At 35.2% G+C, this 16,429-nt stretch overlaps 1 protein-coding gene across 1 annotated transcript in view; it reads left to right on the top strand.

The window, feature by feature from the left end:
- The window catches only part of LOC115209819 (very long-chain specific acyl-CoA dehydrogenase, mitochondrial), a 38,436-nt gene that overhangs the window by 5,126 nt on the left and 16,881 nt on the right, over window positions 1–16,429 (top strand). The window contains exons 3-9 of the mRNA XM_029778375.2: window positions 4,530–4,602; window positions 7,504–7,568; window positions 9,519–9,627; window positions 10,193–10,287; window positions 11,581–11,712; window positions 12,799–12,912; window positions 15,758–15,843. Of these exons, the coding sequence (XP_029634235.1) occupies window positions 4,530–4,602; window positions 7,504–7,568; window positions 9,519–9,627; window positions 10,193–10,287; window positions 11,581–11,712; window positions 12,799–12,912; window positions 15,758–15,843 (674 nt within the window). The remainder of the gene's footprint in view (window positions 1–4,529; window positions 4,603–7,503; window positions 7,569–9,518; window positions 9,628–10,192; window positions 10,288–11,580; window positions 11,713–12,798; window positions 12,913–15,757; window positions 15,844–16,429) is intronic.

The following is a 16,429-nucleotide window of genomic DNA, read 5'->3' as shown; positions in this document are numbered from 1 at the left end:
CTGAAATTTGGGGGAGGAGGATAGTTGATTACATCGACCCCAGTATTCAACTGGTACTTAATTTATTGATCCTGAAAGGATGAAAGGTGAAGTCGACCTCAGCAGGATTTGAACTTAGAACATAGCGACAGGTGAAATACCACTAAGCATTTTGTCCAGCAGACTAACGATTGCACTAGCTTGCCACCTTAATAATAATAATAATAATAATAATAATCTTTTCTACTGAAGGCACAAGGCCTGAAATTTAGGGTAAGGGGACTAGTTGATCACATTGACCCCAGTGTTTCACTGGTATTTAATTTATCTACCCCGAAAGGATGAAAGGCAAAGTCGACCTCAGGAATTTGAACCGAGAATGTGAAGATGGATGAAATGGTACTGAGCATGTTACCTGGCATGCTAACAATTCTGCCAGCTCACTGCTTTAATAATAATAATAATAATACTTTCTACTATAGGCACAAGGCCTGAAATTTTGGGGGAAGGAGTTTGTTGATTGCATCAGTTCCAGTGCTTGTCTGGTACTCATTTTATTGACCCTGAAAGAATGACAGGAAAAGTCAACTTCAACAGAATTTGAACTTTGAATGTAAAAATGGAAGAAATGCTGCCAAGCATTTTGACTGATGTTCTAATGATTTTTACCAGCTCAATGCCTTCCTAATAGGTAAAAAGCAAAAGCTGATTTATTCACACACAGTGAAGAACAGTTCCAGATCCTTCAGGATGCTACTATAGAAAACCTTGAAAAGCAACAGCTGACCTTGTCTGTAATCTTCCTGAAAGTTGGTATGACACATTTCACATCTCACAGAAAAATTATATTGTTGAGGAACAGTGTGTGAGGTGTTTTATGATTGGATGGTTTTTAAATAGGTCACTAATTGTTGCTTTGGGTTATTGGTTTAGCCAATAATAAATTTGTACTTATCACACTAAGAGAAAAAGCAATCCTATTGCATTAGTGCTTGTTTAAGTTCCACTTAATAGTTCAACTAAAATTATGATAAGGCACCCTGCAGATATTGAACTGATAAGCAAACTTTATCAGGTCAAATACTCCAGTTGCTCAGATCAACCCATCATAAGAATTTGTTTTGTTTTTAAGACTTTGAACCAAATCATTTAATTTTGTGTATTTGGGACATGTAGCAAGTGTTTTCTGTTGTCAAGTTGTGATCTGATTTTGATTACCCTTTGGAACTATTTCACTAACATTGCTAATATTTTGAGGTAAGGTATGAGTGTAAACCACATACCTTATCACCTGTGTATACTTGCTTTCTATTTAAACAATAAACGAGGTTCTTGTTAACCCATTTAATAGTCCCACTTGTTGAACTGGTATACTGGTTGTTTCAGTGCATCATTAAATTCTGTTTAAGCCAATTGGTCAAAGCAGTGTTTTAATACATCTCTCTGTATGTAGTGTAGTACTTTATTGTGTGAAACTTTCAATACAGCTGTGTATAGAAATTAAATGCATCTGCATCTCTTTTGACAATGAATATTTAGTTCTTTGATCAAATGTACAACCTGCTCATTAAATTAACGGCTGAGTATTCCACAGATGCATGTAACCATAGCGTGTTTTTCAAGCAGAATCAGTGTGTGACACTGATTTACTGGTACATGTCAAGTCTCACATGGTTTCTATCTAATGTGTTTTTACTAGACATGGGCTGACTTGATGCTGTGGTAAAAGACATTTGCCCAAAATGTCAAACAGTGGCATTCAGCCGAGAACCTCATCATTTGGGAAGCAAACTTCTCAACCATTTGTGCATCATCATCATCATCGTCATCATCATAATGTCCATCTTTCCATGCTTGCATGAGTCAGACAGAGTATACTGAGACAAGTTTTCTACAGCCAAATGACCTTTTTTTTTGTTCCTAACCTTCACCTCTTTCCAAGCAAGGTAATATTTCCCCATGGTCAGACATGTTTATGCAGAATATTGGAAATGAAGGACATTATTTGGATAACAATGATGCTCATTTACAACTACCTTGCCCTATCAAGACAAGAAGACACAAATATACACACACTCACACGATGGGCTTCCTTTCATTTTCTATCAAATCCACTTAAGGTTTGGTTGGTCCAGCACTCTAGTGGAAAACCTTGCCAAAGATGCCAGACACTGGAACTGAACCTCAAACTATGTGATTGGGAGTGTGTTGTTTCAGATCCCTCCACTATGATACCATATTAACCATTCATTATTAGTTAACATAGTACTGTATAATGTTTTTCTTTTGTTGTGTTATCTGGTTATAGATATTTGTGAGTACACTATGGTACAGAAGGTCTTTACTATTTCATCATTCATCCATTATAAAAAGGTTCAGTCTTCTCTAACAATCACAGAATAAATTTGTCGTGCTAAACCATGTTTACTCAGATACCCAAGTGCTGTACTTTTAACAGTTCTTGTACCTTTTAACTCTTTTTGACAGTATTTGTGATGAATCAGCCAAGCCGCAACAACACCACCAGTGGGCCAACAAGGAAACCTGGTTCCTTAGCTTGCTACAAATAGCAGATAAATCTTCTCCAAATATATGTTACTGTCTTAATAAAGAAAGTTACAATTGAAAAGTGTAATCCTAGATATGCTATGCCCACTAAAACACAAGATGGTCAAGGTTGAAATGCTAGAGCTGCCCTGGAGCTAAGCAACAACAGTAATAACACTAATAATAATCCTTTCAACTACAGGCACAAGGCCTGACATTTTGGAGGAAGGGCTAGTTCATTACAATGACCTCAGTATTCAACTGGTGCTAATTGTTTTGATCCCAAAAGGACAAAAGGCAAAGTCAATCTTGATGGAATTTGTACTCAGAATGTAAAGGTGAACAAAATCCCTCTAAACATTTTGCCTGGCATGCTAATGCCAGATCATCACCTTAATAATGATAATATTTTCAAATTTTGGCACAAGGCCAGCAATTTCTGGGAGGGGGTAAATCGATTACATCATTCTCAGTGCTCAACTGGTCCTTATTTCATCAACCCCAAAAGGATGAAAGGCAAAGTTGAGCTTGATGGAATATGAACTCAGAGCATAAAAACAGACGGAATGCCGCCAAGCATTTTGCCTGGCATGCGAATGGTTCTGCCAGATCACCATCATAATAATAATAATAATCCTTTCTACTAAAGGCGCAAGTCCTGAAATTTTGTGAGAGGAGGCTAGTCAATTACATTGACCTCAGTACTTGACTGGTACTTAATTTATCAATCTTGAAAGAATGAAAGACAAGTCAACCTCGGCAGAATTTGAACTCAGAAGGTAAAGACAAACGAAATGCCATGAAGTATTTTGCCCATTGTGCTAACAATTCTGCCAGCTCACTGCCTTTGATAATAATAATAATAATAATAATAATGATTTGTTATATAGTTACAAAACGTCACCTTTTAAAGGTGTTGCTGATGCATTTGCTTAGATTGGTCCCATTACCTGACTTATTTTTATCATCCTTCCCTCCCTCAAATTATGCAAGGCAAAGTTGAACTCAATGGGATACTAATTAAATACTGCAAGATATTATAGTATTTAATTGCAGTATTGTACCTATATAACAAATCATCATTATTATCTTTAAGGTCCCAAGCTGGCAGAATCATTAGCACACTGGGCAGAATGCTTGGCAGCATTTCGTCTGTCTTTACACTCTGAGTTCAAATTCTGCTGAGGTTGATTTAGCCTTTCATCCTTTTAGGGTTGATAAAATAAGTATCAGTTGAGCATTGGGGTCAATGGAATCGACTTAACCCCTTCCCTTGAAATCACTGTAAGATATTTTACCTAGCACTCTACCAAATCTGCCCTTAATGAATGATATTAATTATATTGCTAATTTACAGTGGGAGGGTGGGAGAATACAGTTGACAAAATGTTCCTTTGACTATCTAGCATACCAAATACCCAAAATGTTTTCCTGTGTTTCCTTTTGCAATATTCCATTGAATCTAGTTTATCAGACATATAGATGATGTCTTCCTGCGTAGACTTTACAATATCTCACTCTATCTCTAGTCTGCCTGTTCCACTAAATCTTTGTCTCTATCAGACATCTTTACAGTGTCTCTCTCTACTGATTTCTACAGCATCCAACTGCATCTCTACTACATCAGACATTCAGTATATTTTATACCAATGCTTCCACTGTATCAGTTTTCAAGACATTCAGCCTCAGTTATTAGATCTCAAACTCACTCCGGACCTCATACAATTTTGTACACCAACTGAGCAAGTCTTTCTGCATGTCCTTAAGCATGCTACCAGTTCCATGATATTATGAATCTTCCTAGATACCATACTAAGCAGTTTTCCACAGTATTCCTTCCTAGAAATTCAACTCTCTCAGAACCTATCCCACATATCTACTAACTCTCACATAATTCTTCACTCTACTCATCTCTTTATATAAGGGCATCATGGAGCCCTAGTTCAAATCTCACCCTCACTTCTCTTAATTAATACATTTTTCTTTTTGATTTAATTTACCAGGAGTCTCGTTCATTTGCTATGAATCTATTTCGAGGAAATGTCATCTCTGATCAAGTCTTTCCGTTTCCAGAAGGTTCTGTATTTTTTATTTTCTTTATTTTCAATTATTACAAGTTATACAGAAAATGTTCGTTCTTTTTAATTCTTGCTTTTTATTTTCATAGTATTTTCTCATGTATTAATTCTTTCAGATCAATAATTTTTGAAAAACACATTATTATTTATTATTCTTGTAACAGTTATGTAGTCATAATGAATGAATTAATTCTATGTGCCACCAGATTTGTGACCATATGCTAATTAATATTAGAAATCATTATAATCACCAATAGTGTGGTTATTGATAGAATCATTAGTGCCAGACAAATATCATATAGCATCAAGTTTTTTGTTTTTTTTTACATTCCAACTTTAAATCTTACCAGGGTCCATTTTGCCATTCATCCTTCTGGTATTGGTGAAATAAATACCTATTATGAGTAGTTAATGTTCCTTGCTTGCTAAAAATTGGTTAAATTGATGTTCCTTGAACAGTTGCAAGCAAATGGCTGCAGGAAAAACATAAGCAGAAAGAGAATTCCAAGAGAATGTCACTCTGGAGAGAGAGGATCTGATCTATTGCTTAGTGTAGGAAAAAGTGGGGAACATAATATGGAGTGGGAGATGGAAGGGGAGAGCTTGAGTGTAGGTTGCATGAGACCAGCCAACTCCAAGGAGCAGAGATAGGGGACAGAACATCTGTTGGTGAGTGACTTCATGCTAATTAGTGAGATGGTCTTTTTGTGGGTGCAATCCTAAGATGTTTCTATGTGTAACAATAGTATGGTTACAGTTGTAAGAGAGCACCCCATTGTAGGCCTCATCTAAGCTATTGCAGGGTCTGTAGTTGTTGGGGGCTAAAGCATTTTCTGGTGTGGTAGGCAGGATAAATTTAATCAACTATAAATTAGGCATGGCTGTGTGGTATGAAGCTTGCTTCCCAAGTATATGGTTCCAGGTTCAGTCCCACTGCATGGCACCTTGGATAAGTGTCTTCTACTATCACATTGGGCCAACCAAAGTCTTGTGAGTGGATTTGGGTAGATGGAAACTGAAAAAAGCCTGCTGTGTATATGTATATATACATCATCATTTAATGTCTGTTGTCTATGCTGGCATAGATTGGACAGTTTGGCCAGGACTGGCAAGCTGGAAGACTGCACCAGACTCCAACTGTCTGTTTTGGCATTGTTTCTATGGTTGGATGCCCTTCCTAATTCCAACCACTCCAAGGGTGTAATGGGTACTTTTACGTTCCACCAGCACGACACTGGTATCTGCCACAACTGTGGTTTTACTTGGTGTGATGGGTCTTCCTCTCAAGCACAGCATAAAGCCAACGTTTGAAGCCTGGCATATTACCAAATGGTCTCTGTCCTAGCCTCCATGAGGCCCAATGCTCAAAAGGTGCTTTTATATACCACTGGCAGGAATGCCATTTGTGTGACACTGGTATCTGTCATGACTGCGATTTTACTTGGCTTGATGGGTCTTCGTTTCAAGTTAAGGGAAACCGCACGAAATATTAACAATGTACAGTAATTTCTTGAAATGAACATTATGTAATAAATTTTCACTATAGACATTTTTCTGTTTTAAAATAATGTATCTTGATTGGTTCATGTAAGGTGGCTGAAAACTTTTGCATGGCCATTTTTGGTGGTCGTCTCACATCTTTCCCATTCATTCAGAACTCCTACTACAAAATATAATGATTAGGTATGGAAATGACTCCAAGGCCAATATTTCATCTGTAAAAAACGCAATACAAAACATCCACTTATAAGTTGGCAATTAGTAGAAACTTACAATAGTCAAAAGTGGCCAAAGACTTTTGCATGGTACTGTAGTATGTAGTTCAGCATTTTGTATTGTTGTTTATTCTTGATCAAATGAATTTTTATTTTATTCTTTTTTTCTTGGCTGTAGTGTATCTAGAACTACTAAGCATGTAACCTTTTTTTTTTTTAAATGTCAGAGGGAGATTTGGCTGCTATTTGTAGTTTGGTTGAGTTATGTTAGAATTTCCCTTCATTGGTTTGAGCATTTTGTTTTTGTTTGTTGAAGCTGTGTTTAGTATTTAGTTTGTAATTTGCTAGTGAAGTTTAACTGTCAAATGCTTTGCTAATATCAGCAGTAATTGTAAAGGTGTGTGTAGGTGTGAAGAGGTTTGTTGTTGTTGAAGCCATCATGTTTGAAAGGTTTGTGAATAGTAGTATGATGGTAAAGTGTCAGATTGTATGACATCTCTTTGCCTGAATATGTGAGTTGCTAATGTCAAGGATGTGTCTTTCTAAAGTTTTAGTAGACTTACATTGGAGAGTGATGGATATTTGTGATGATGTTTCACTTAAGAATTTGTTAGGTTTTAGAACTGTTACGATATCTTTGCCCAGTTTTCAAATTCTTTGGATTTGGCAGTATTGACATAAGCTGAAGATATTGGTGGGTGCAATAATTACTTCACTTTTAGGTATTTTAGTTTGTGTTTTTCCTCATTTTGAAGGCATTGTAGTTTGATTCGATAATGATTTGGTTGCTATTTTTAACAAGTCAAGTTATGGTGCACAAACATCTGTAGTTGTAGTGACTGTTTGAAAAATGAAATGGGCATATAAAATCTCTTCCAAATGAGCATGAAACCGTTTTTGAAAGGAATCCAGTCTTTAGTCAACTCCTGTAGATTGTATGTTTTATCAATTTAACTGAAGGGAGACAGAAATCAGTCAAATCTCAATGCATAAAGCAAAAGTATGTCTTTCAGGATTTGAACTCTGATTATGAAGGATCATATTATGTACATTAAACTTGTAGTCTCACCTACTATCTACTGTACTAATTCTTGTCTCCCAGTTCCATGTGAAAACATGACATAGACACATGTGTAGAAATTTTGAGTAACAGGATCCTTTTATTTTTAAATTCTATCTTACAGTTCTAAACGAAGACCAGAAGCAGACTTTGTCTGAGTTAGTGGATCCTTGTGCTAAATTCTTTGAGGTAAGTTCAAAAGAATTAAACTTTTAAAATTGAATCTAACCTTGAAACTGAAAAAATGTCCTTTATTTATTAAGCATTGATGTCTCTTTGATTATAGAAAGAACTTATAATCATAGTTGTATTGAGTAGTTTAGATAAAAATAATAAAATATTTTCAATTTTTGATTGGAACTTTTAGAGTCCATTACTTTTGAAGTAATTCTATACTGTACTTTGCCTTTGATGTATGGTTGCTGCTGATACAGACATAAACATTCTTGACCACATCCAGAGAAAGGTTTTTTTCACTCACCTGTAACAAACTACATTGCCTCATCCTTTTTCTGTCTGTTATATTGCTACTTCAACCTTCACTGACCAACCAGAAGCTTAATTTTGCTCATTGATTTATTAATATCCATATTTTTTTTTATGCTATTCTCATTCAGCCTTTTTAGATATTTGTGTGGATTAGTCTCCCATTTATGGAAATTAGAAAATTTGAGGACTTATACAATGAAATTATTTTCAACATTAGGATATCATAAGTCATGTTTCTCTTCACTGGTTACACAATGTTTTACTCATATCCTAATAATAATAATAGTAAAGATTGATTTGGAAAATGTGTTTGGAATATTAATAATTCATTAAATATTTCATTTCTAAGAAAAAAAATCATGACCCTTCTAAACATCCATGCCCCACTTGACATTTGTTGCCCCTTTCTGAGCTCTCAATGCCTCCAAGGGGTTGCCTTTGCCCAGGTTAAGAACCATTGTTCTATATCTTATATTCTTTATGATGTTGAATTCTGTACAATGCTTTGTTTTATTGTATTGTACATGGTGCCTTATTCCATTTGACATTGTATTCTCTATAATACTGTAATCCATTTAGTGCTTTATTTCAACATGGTTCTCCACTTCCTCCTCCTCCTCTTTGACATCCTTCTCCATGGTGGCATGGGCTGCAGTTTGACAGGAACTGTCCAAACTCTAATTCTGTTGTAGCATACTTTTCCTTAGCAGGATCCCCTTCCTAATGCCAACCACTTAACAGAATGTCCTGGGGCACTTTTTACATGCGACTGGCACAGGTGTGCTTATGCAGCACTGGTATGAGTGCATTTCATGCGGCACCAACACCTGCAAAGGACACACCTCTGTGTATAGAGATGACTGCAATTTTACTTAGCTTGACACATCTTCTCAAGTACAGCAAATTGCCACAACTCCTGGCCCCTTGTCATTTCTTCAGTGAGGCCCAGCCTCTGAATGTCACCACTTTGTCCCACATCTTCCTGGGTATATCCCTTCCACAACTTCCCTCCACAATTAGAGCTCAGCACTTCTTTACGCAGCCGTCTTCATCCATAGGCATCACGTGACCGAGCCAGCGCAGTCTTCTCTCTTGCACACAACATCTGACGCCTTTTATACCCAGTTTTCCTCTTAAATCATTTACACTTTGTCATGTGTGCACACTGAATTTACACTTCCAGTGGAGCATGCTCCCTTCACTTCTTTCAAGATTTCGCAAGTTCTGTGCATGACTTCTTCTGCAATGTTACTATTATTTTTGAGTGAGGTGGTGATAGAATGGCATAGATGTTAGCGTTTTCCCTAAATGATTTACAGTATTCAGTTTTATCCTTCTGAATTTGGGATTTGAATCTTGTCTAGAGATTTTCATCTCTCCAAATCTGATAAACTAAGTGCAGAAGTCAGTCTTGTAGACTCTACCCTTCTTTTACAAATGTTTGATATTAATTATTATTTGATGCACAAGTATTCTTATTAATACTTGTGCACCAAAACCAATGACCTGATATTTATTCCCAGTTCAAACATTACTCTTTTGTTACTGAAGATATTCAATAAAGCATAAATGTCATAATTTCTTTGATTCCTCTCAATTCATGACTTCATTGACACTGTATTTGATATGTTTAATATTGTTATGTTTTAGGAAGTAAATGATGCCACCAAGAATGACCAACTTGAGAAAGTGGATAATGCTTCCATGGACGGTCTCAAAGAAATGGGAGCTTTTGGCTTGCAGGTTCCATTTGATTATGGTAAGTGAACTGATATAAATTTGTGTAAATGGAAAAGATTGAAGTTGGCTGTCAAATTGGCAGTTTATTGTTGTTCATGACAAGTCTGAAAGTTATAGTTTTGTGTTCTTTTTAGTGTTTTATGTGTGAGAAATTAAGCTCCAGAAGAAAAAGAGGATGGAGTGACTTGGATTTGAAAGGGCTGTTAAACCAACTTATAATGTGGGACCTCATAGTCTTTGAGTAGAAATATTATGAAAATAAAATGCTACTAACATTTAGAACATTTTAAGTATGAATCATATTTTTCCTACTTGGGATTTTGTTGCTACAAGAAGTTTGTGTGTGTGTGTGAGTTGTTTAAAAAATGATTCATCTATCAATAATGAAACTGATTTCTCTTAGAAACATCACCAACATTATCAAGTGCTGAAAGAACTGTAACAATGCTGCTGAACAGCTTGGAATATTTCATGTTATTAAGAGTTTAAACCCAATACCAGTTAGTATACGGATGGATTTATACATGGTAATCGACCCCTTCTCCTCTAACCAATTTTCTAAACTACTTGTTTCCCTTTTTCAGGGGGTTTGGGCCTCACTAATACAATGTATGCTCGTCTCGTTGAAATTGTTGGTGCTCATGACCTTGGCGTTGCTATCACTCTTGGAGCACATCAGGTAAAAATTTCTGGTTTTCTTTAACTTTTCTCTTAAACTATATTTATGATGCATTACAGCTTGTCTAACTAAACAAATGTAGGTTTGCTGTGAAATACTTTCTTCACCATCAACTCTGTATTTTCGTATTCAGAGTAGAGCCCTGTGATTGCTATAATGAGTTTTAGAAAATTGTAAGGATAATTAAAATTCTGATAGCACAGTTCACTGATTATATTTTCTCACTAACATGGCAAACAATCTTCACTCTAACTCTTAAACAATCTTCACTGCAAGACTAAATATGTTTACAAACACAATAGATTTCATCTCATCTGATGAATTGTACAGAATTAACATTCACAAGAGTTATGGCTGGATATTTAAAGGTTGTACTGGCCTTGTAACAGAAAGATTGATTGCTTTTAGGCTGTTATTGGCACTGTCACTCAAACAGTTGTAAATAGGTATCATTGACATTGAGTGGCACATCTCACTTTTGTTGGTTTTTATCAGCTTGCTGTGTTGATCAAACCCTGTAATAGACCGGTGTCATATCCAGGAGAAATATCTCTGAATTCACATTATTCTGTCAAAAGTAAAGCTTGTTTATTCCCATGTTTTGAATTAATCTTGCTTTGTCTTGTAGGTTTGAGATTTTGATGAAGTAACTGTTTCTTTTTGAGAATGATATTGTAGGGTTGGTCTAAGTAATCAGATCTAGCCTGTCTGAACATAAAATGGGTAGAATATTTTGGCCGGATATTGCTTGTTTAAATGCTAAAGGGTCATAAAACTTGGGCAAATTTGTCACCTTTTTTTTGTAATTGTAGTAGATGACTATAAAAATTGGAGGAAAAATGTATTTTTGGAGGGAACAACTGAGTAATTTACTTTGCTTATGAGAGTTTGATGAATTGACTTCCAGTTAATTCAGTAAGTCACTCTCTCCATCTCTGATCCTAGGTGAATATAGTAGAAGTGTGTCAGTGACAGAATTTGTAGCTAATGTTACCTACTCCACTATTGTAACTTATGTACAAAATTTTAAAAATATTATTTGCAAACAAAGTGTGTGTGTAAGAGAGACTGAGATTGAAACTATTTCAAGTAAACTGTGTATTTGTTTCAAATTCATAAGTTTTGTGTAAAATTCATAAAAATGTGTAGAGAGAGCTGAATTTGTAATATTATTTGATTTTATGACAAATGAGATGATTATTAAATTCTCTTTGAGCCTATTCCTTCCATATACTTGTGTGTGTATATATATATATGCATATGTACGTTTCTTTTTATATATATTTGCATTAGTCGATTGGTTTCAAAGGCATCTTATTATTTGGGAATCACGAACAAAAAACCAAATACCTGCCGACGTTAGCCACTGGAGAGAAAATTGCTGCCTTTTGTTTAACTGAATCTTCGAGTGGATCCGATGCCAGTGTAAGTAGAATGTCAAAAATTCTAACATCTTAAATTACCAACCATTCTTAAAGTCTCTAATATGATGACATTGTTTTGGTAAAAAGCTGAAAAGTGCAACTTCATTGGTTCTTGTTATTGATTCCATCAAAGGCTGAACTTCATCCGTACAGCTTAAAACGCCATCTTGAGAGTTGCATGTTTTAGGTAGAAGTAACATATTTGAAAGACCTTGTTTATTTTGAAAGTTGAAGATACATTGAGTCTTAGATTTCCTTGTAATATACAAATAACTGATAAATCCAAATTTATCTATGTATATTTGTTGTCAAGAAACTGATATAACTTAAATTGCTTTCACCAAGTCTAATAGTTTTGTTGTTTCTCTGACATGTAGCAGCAATCTGTAGCAGAGGAGCAACCAACCTGTTGAATGTAATGGCTAATATTTTTTGAACATGGTAGAAATGAGCAAAAGGACAAACTAGTTAATGAAATTTAAAATGCATGCATTTATTTGTAACAACATGTTCCTGTATACTCAAATGTTGAATGACACTTGCTGCTGGATTTTGACTTGAAAAACAATTTCTCCCTCAAAACTTTGTATATTAAATATACAACATGCTGCAAATGACATCTGCTGACTTTTGGACACCAGTGTTTCAGCTTAATTCTAACTCTTCCTTCAAAGACATTACATTGGTCCTTTAGCGCTAACTTGTGTTTTTAATGTAAAGTCTCTACGGCAAAAATGTCTCATGAGACAATCCTGCAGCGAGTACCATTCCACATTTACTTACTTTTTCTCTAAGTGAAGATAATTTCAATAAATCACTGATTTATCTTGGATTTAATTTCCCTTCATTTGTCTTTATTGTTTCAAATTTATGCCACTGGTCACTTAGCTCATTTTGGTTACATATCCTTATTCATTTTCAGTTGATGTATATGTGTGTGTATACGTGCATATATATATATATGTATGTTTGTTGTTTTTCACTATTTTGTTTCATTTAAGTTATTAAATATCATTGCTTTTAAAAGTTCTAGATAATTTTCATTGGGAAGTTACATTTGTAATCAAAGAATTGATTATATTTTTAGTCCATTCGAACAACTGCCACTCTCTCTGCAGATGGTTCCCATTATATATTAAATGGAAGTAAATTATGGATCAGTAATGGTGGCTTGGCTGAAATCTTTACTGTCTTTGCACAGGTTTGTGTTCTTTTCTGAATTCTTGTACATTTGCAATGATTTATAGGAAAACTTTTAAAAATATTTTATAAGTTAGTTAAAAGTAGTTAAAGGTGCCGCCATCTATTCAGTAGTATCTTTGCAAGCTCTCTCAGGCTGCTGAAGTTATAGTTGATGTTCAGCTTGAGTATTTGTAAGTCAATGTTTACAGGGAAAGGGTGTAGAGGGAGGATATTTCTAGTGATTTGCTTTTCTGGGAAGAAAATATTAGATGAAGCGTAATTGTGCAGTGTTGTGTTTAGGAGGTGAGTCATAGTAAAAATGATGACAGAAGGACAGAAAGCCGAGTGGGGTAGATTAGGGTGGGAGGGTTATGAAAGAAAAGAAACAGCATGTTTACTGGTTGAAGATGTTGGTAATAAATCTTTACCATTCTGTCAAATAACCTTCTGTAATTATTCTCTTTATGACAGCGTGGGCCTTATCTGTTTTATTTTTTTAACTTTGTCTGGAGGAAGGATAATACCTTTGACCTTTCTCAGAGCCCTTGAAACTGGTGGAGAGAGCAAAGAAGGAAGATATTTTTAGATTGAACCCAAGCACAGAAGCTTACAGCAGAGTGGACTTCAGTAAATATACCCAGGGGCCATGTAGCAGTACTAAACTGAGTGATGGGTTAAGTCTTTCACTCAAGTAGATCTTTTACTATTGTACCTGACTGTAGCGAGGTTAAGACAAAGCTTTAAGCAAAATGAAAGCTATGCATGAGAGATAGTATATATAAATGGCGGTACCCCAGCATGGCCACAGTCCTTGGACTGAAACTTAAAGAAGAGAAAAAGAAAAGTAACATATATAGCGAGTGAGAGAGAGAGAGAGAGAGAGTGTGTGTGTGTAGTAAATAATAGTGAGATAGATTGATGGTGACAGGGAATAGGAGATTTGTAGATCTAAAAGTTGAGTTATTTTACAAAGCAAATTATATTTTTTTATTACTAATTATGGATGGCATTCTGTTTGGGAGACAGATTTCAAGTCATTCATCCTCATCATTTAATGCCTGTTGTCCATGCTGGCATGGGTTGGACTATGAAATTCATTTTTCTTAAGGATACACCATTTCAGAGCCTTTTGGGGCTAAACACACATACATAGCCACATACACTTGCATTTATAGTTGTTATATATCTTATACTCTTGCTTTGTAATAGAGTGTCCATGACCTGCGGAACTGCTACTAATCCTAGAAGGTATCAAATCTATCTGGCAGTGTTCTGCTCACATCTCTAATTTTTCAGGAAAATAAGCATAACATTTTCACACCCTCTTGAAATCAACAGGGAAAGCTCTAACAGGGAAAGAATTTTATTAGAAAATGTAGATACTTAAATAGTTAACTTCTTTCTTGCTTGAGTAAGTGTTAATAATACTGATTTCTGACATAGGCAGAAGCCAGTCATTTTAAGGGAGGGCGGTATAGTTCTTTTGACTCCCAACTCTTCACTGCTGTTATACTTTATTATGCAACCCCTGAACATTTACCTCAATGGAATTTGAACATAGAAACTTAGAATATAAAAGGCAGTAACTAAATGCTACATGAGATTTTATTAGTGGCTTTACATTGCCTTATTGTAGCTATTAAAAGAGACAGTAGTCATTTTATATGAGTATCTGACCCTTGGGTTTCATTTCAAACTAGTTAAATTTGGTTGTTCTTCATCAAAACTGACCTTGGTGAGATATTCTGTTTAGTTCTAAATTGCATGGGAAGTCACAATTCAGTTAGATTCCGTATTTCATTATTTTTCATTTTACTTTTTTACATTATTTTTATCAACTTTTATAAATTAATCAACATATCTAATATTGTTAGTATTAATGATTATTGCTAAACGATTAAACTTTCAGCTAGACCTAGCATTCTATAAAAATACATCAACCTGTCTCACAACATCAATATTGTAAATATTGGAGAATTCAACCATAGACAAGACACCACAATACTCTTTATGAATACTTTGATGCGTCTAACATTATTAGTGTTAGGAAATGTGAAATTGTTTAGTCTAAAACCAGGTACTCCACATTGTGTGTGTGTGTGTGTCTACCTTGACATATTTAACACCACTAATGTTATGAATATTGAAGTGTTATATGTTAGATATCCTACTCTTTATGAGCACATGAAACATATCTGAAAGTTTAAGGATATATTTATCCATGACATTATCTGCTTATATGACAAAACAGGGAAATGGAAATTTTTTTTACTTATTCTCCATTACACATGTGCCATTTGCTAATAGGAGTTACAAAGATTTACATGTTGGATAGACATGTAAGGAATTTCTCATTAGAAATTTGTCAGATCAAGAAAAAATGTTTTTAGGAATAAGCAAATGTGCTTAAGAGCTGGGATTTACCGTAACTATCTATATTTTATATATATATCTATATATCTGTATATAGGTGCAAGAGTGGCTGTGTGGTAAGAAGCTTGCTTCCCAACCACATGGTTCCGGGTTCAGTCTCACTGCATGACACCTTGGGCAAGCATCTTCTTATAGCCTTAGGCCAACCCAAGCCAAGCCAAGCCTTGTGAGTGGATTTGGTAGATGGAAACTGAAAGAAGTCCATTATATATGTATGTGTTTGTCCCCGCCCCCCACCATCACTTGACAACCGATGTTGGTGTGTTTATGTCCCCATAACTTAACGGTTTGGCAAAAAAGACTAGGCTTACAAGGAATAAGTCCTGGGGTCAATTTGTTCGACTAGAGGTGGTGCTCCAGCATGGCTGCAGACAAATGCCTGAAGCAAGTAAAAGAATAAAAGATTAAAAGAATGTATATTTATTTACCAGACTCGAGTTCAAGATAAGAAGAGTGGCACAGAAAAGGACAAAGTTTCGGCATTCATTGTTGAACGAAGTTTTGGTGGAGTGACATCGTGAGTTATTCTTTACTCCATACTTGTGGTTGTTCTTACTGTTTGCATTATTTTGCTAGATATGCTGATGTTGTTCGTTAATTAACTTGGAACATTGTTTATCAATTAGTCTGAGATGTATGTGTGTGTGTGTGTGTGTGTCTGCATGTATGTATGTCTGTGTGTGTGTCTATGTAAGTTTATATGCATATATGTACATATGTGTGTATATGTATATGTGTGTGTGTGTATGTATATATATTTGTATATAGATGCACCTAAATATGTTATTTCTGTACATGTATGCATTATTGTTGGCTTTGCATGTCTTGTGACTGTGTGAGAGAAAAAATGACATTATGACGTTACGGTCAATTGTTCTGTAAAACAGATAAACGTTGGTATACAACAACAATGAAATGAACAATCTGAAATACAGTAACAATAATTGGCCAATATATGTAGTAGTAGTAGTAGTAGTAGTAGTAGCAGTAGTAGTAGCCGTAGCAGTAGCAGTAGTAAAGGGAAAGGGTACAGCAGCTAAATAGCAATCCAGTAGATATATTTTGTTGATATCTAGCAGATCATTCAGAGAGAGTGTGTGTGT

This window comes from Octopus sinensis, linkage group LG3 (genome assembly GCF_006345805.1).
Source record: "Octopus sinensis linkage group LG3, ASM634580v1, whole genome shotgun sequence".
Taxonomy (NCBI): domain Eukaryota; kingdom Metazoa; phylum Mollusca; class Cephalopoda; order Octopoda; family Octopodidae; genus Octopus; species Octopus sinensis.
The sequence above is the reverse complement of the archived record's forward strand: the minus strand, read 5'-3'. Positions and strand labels throughout refer to the sequence as shown.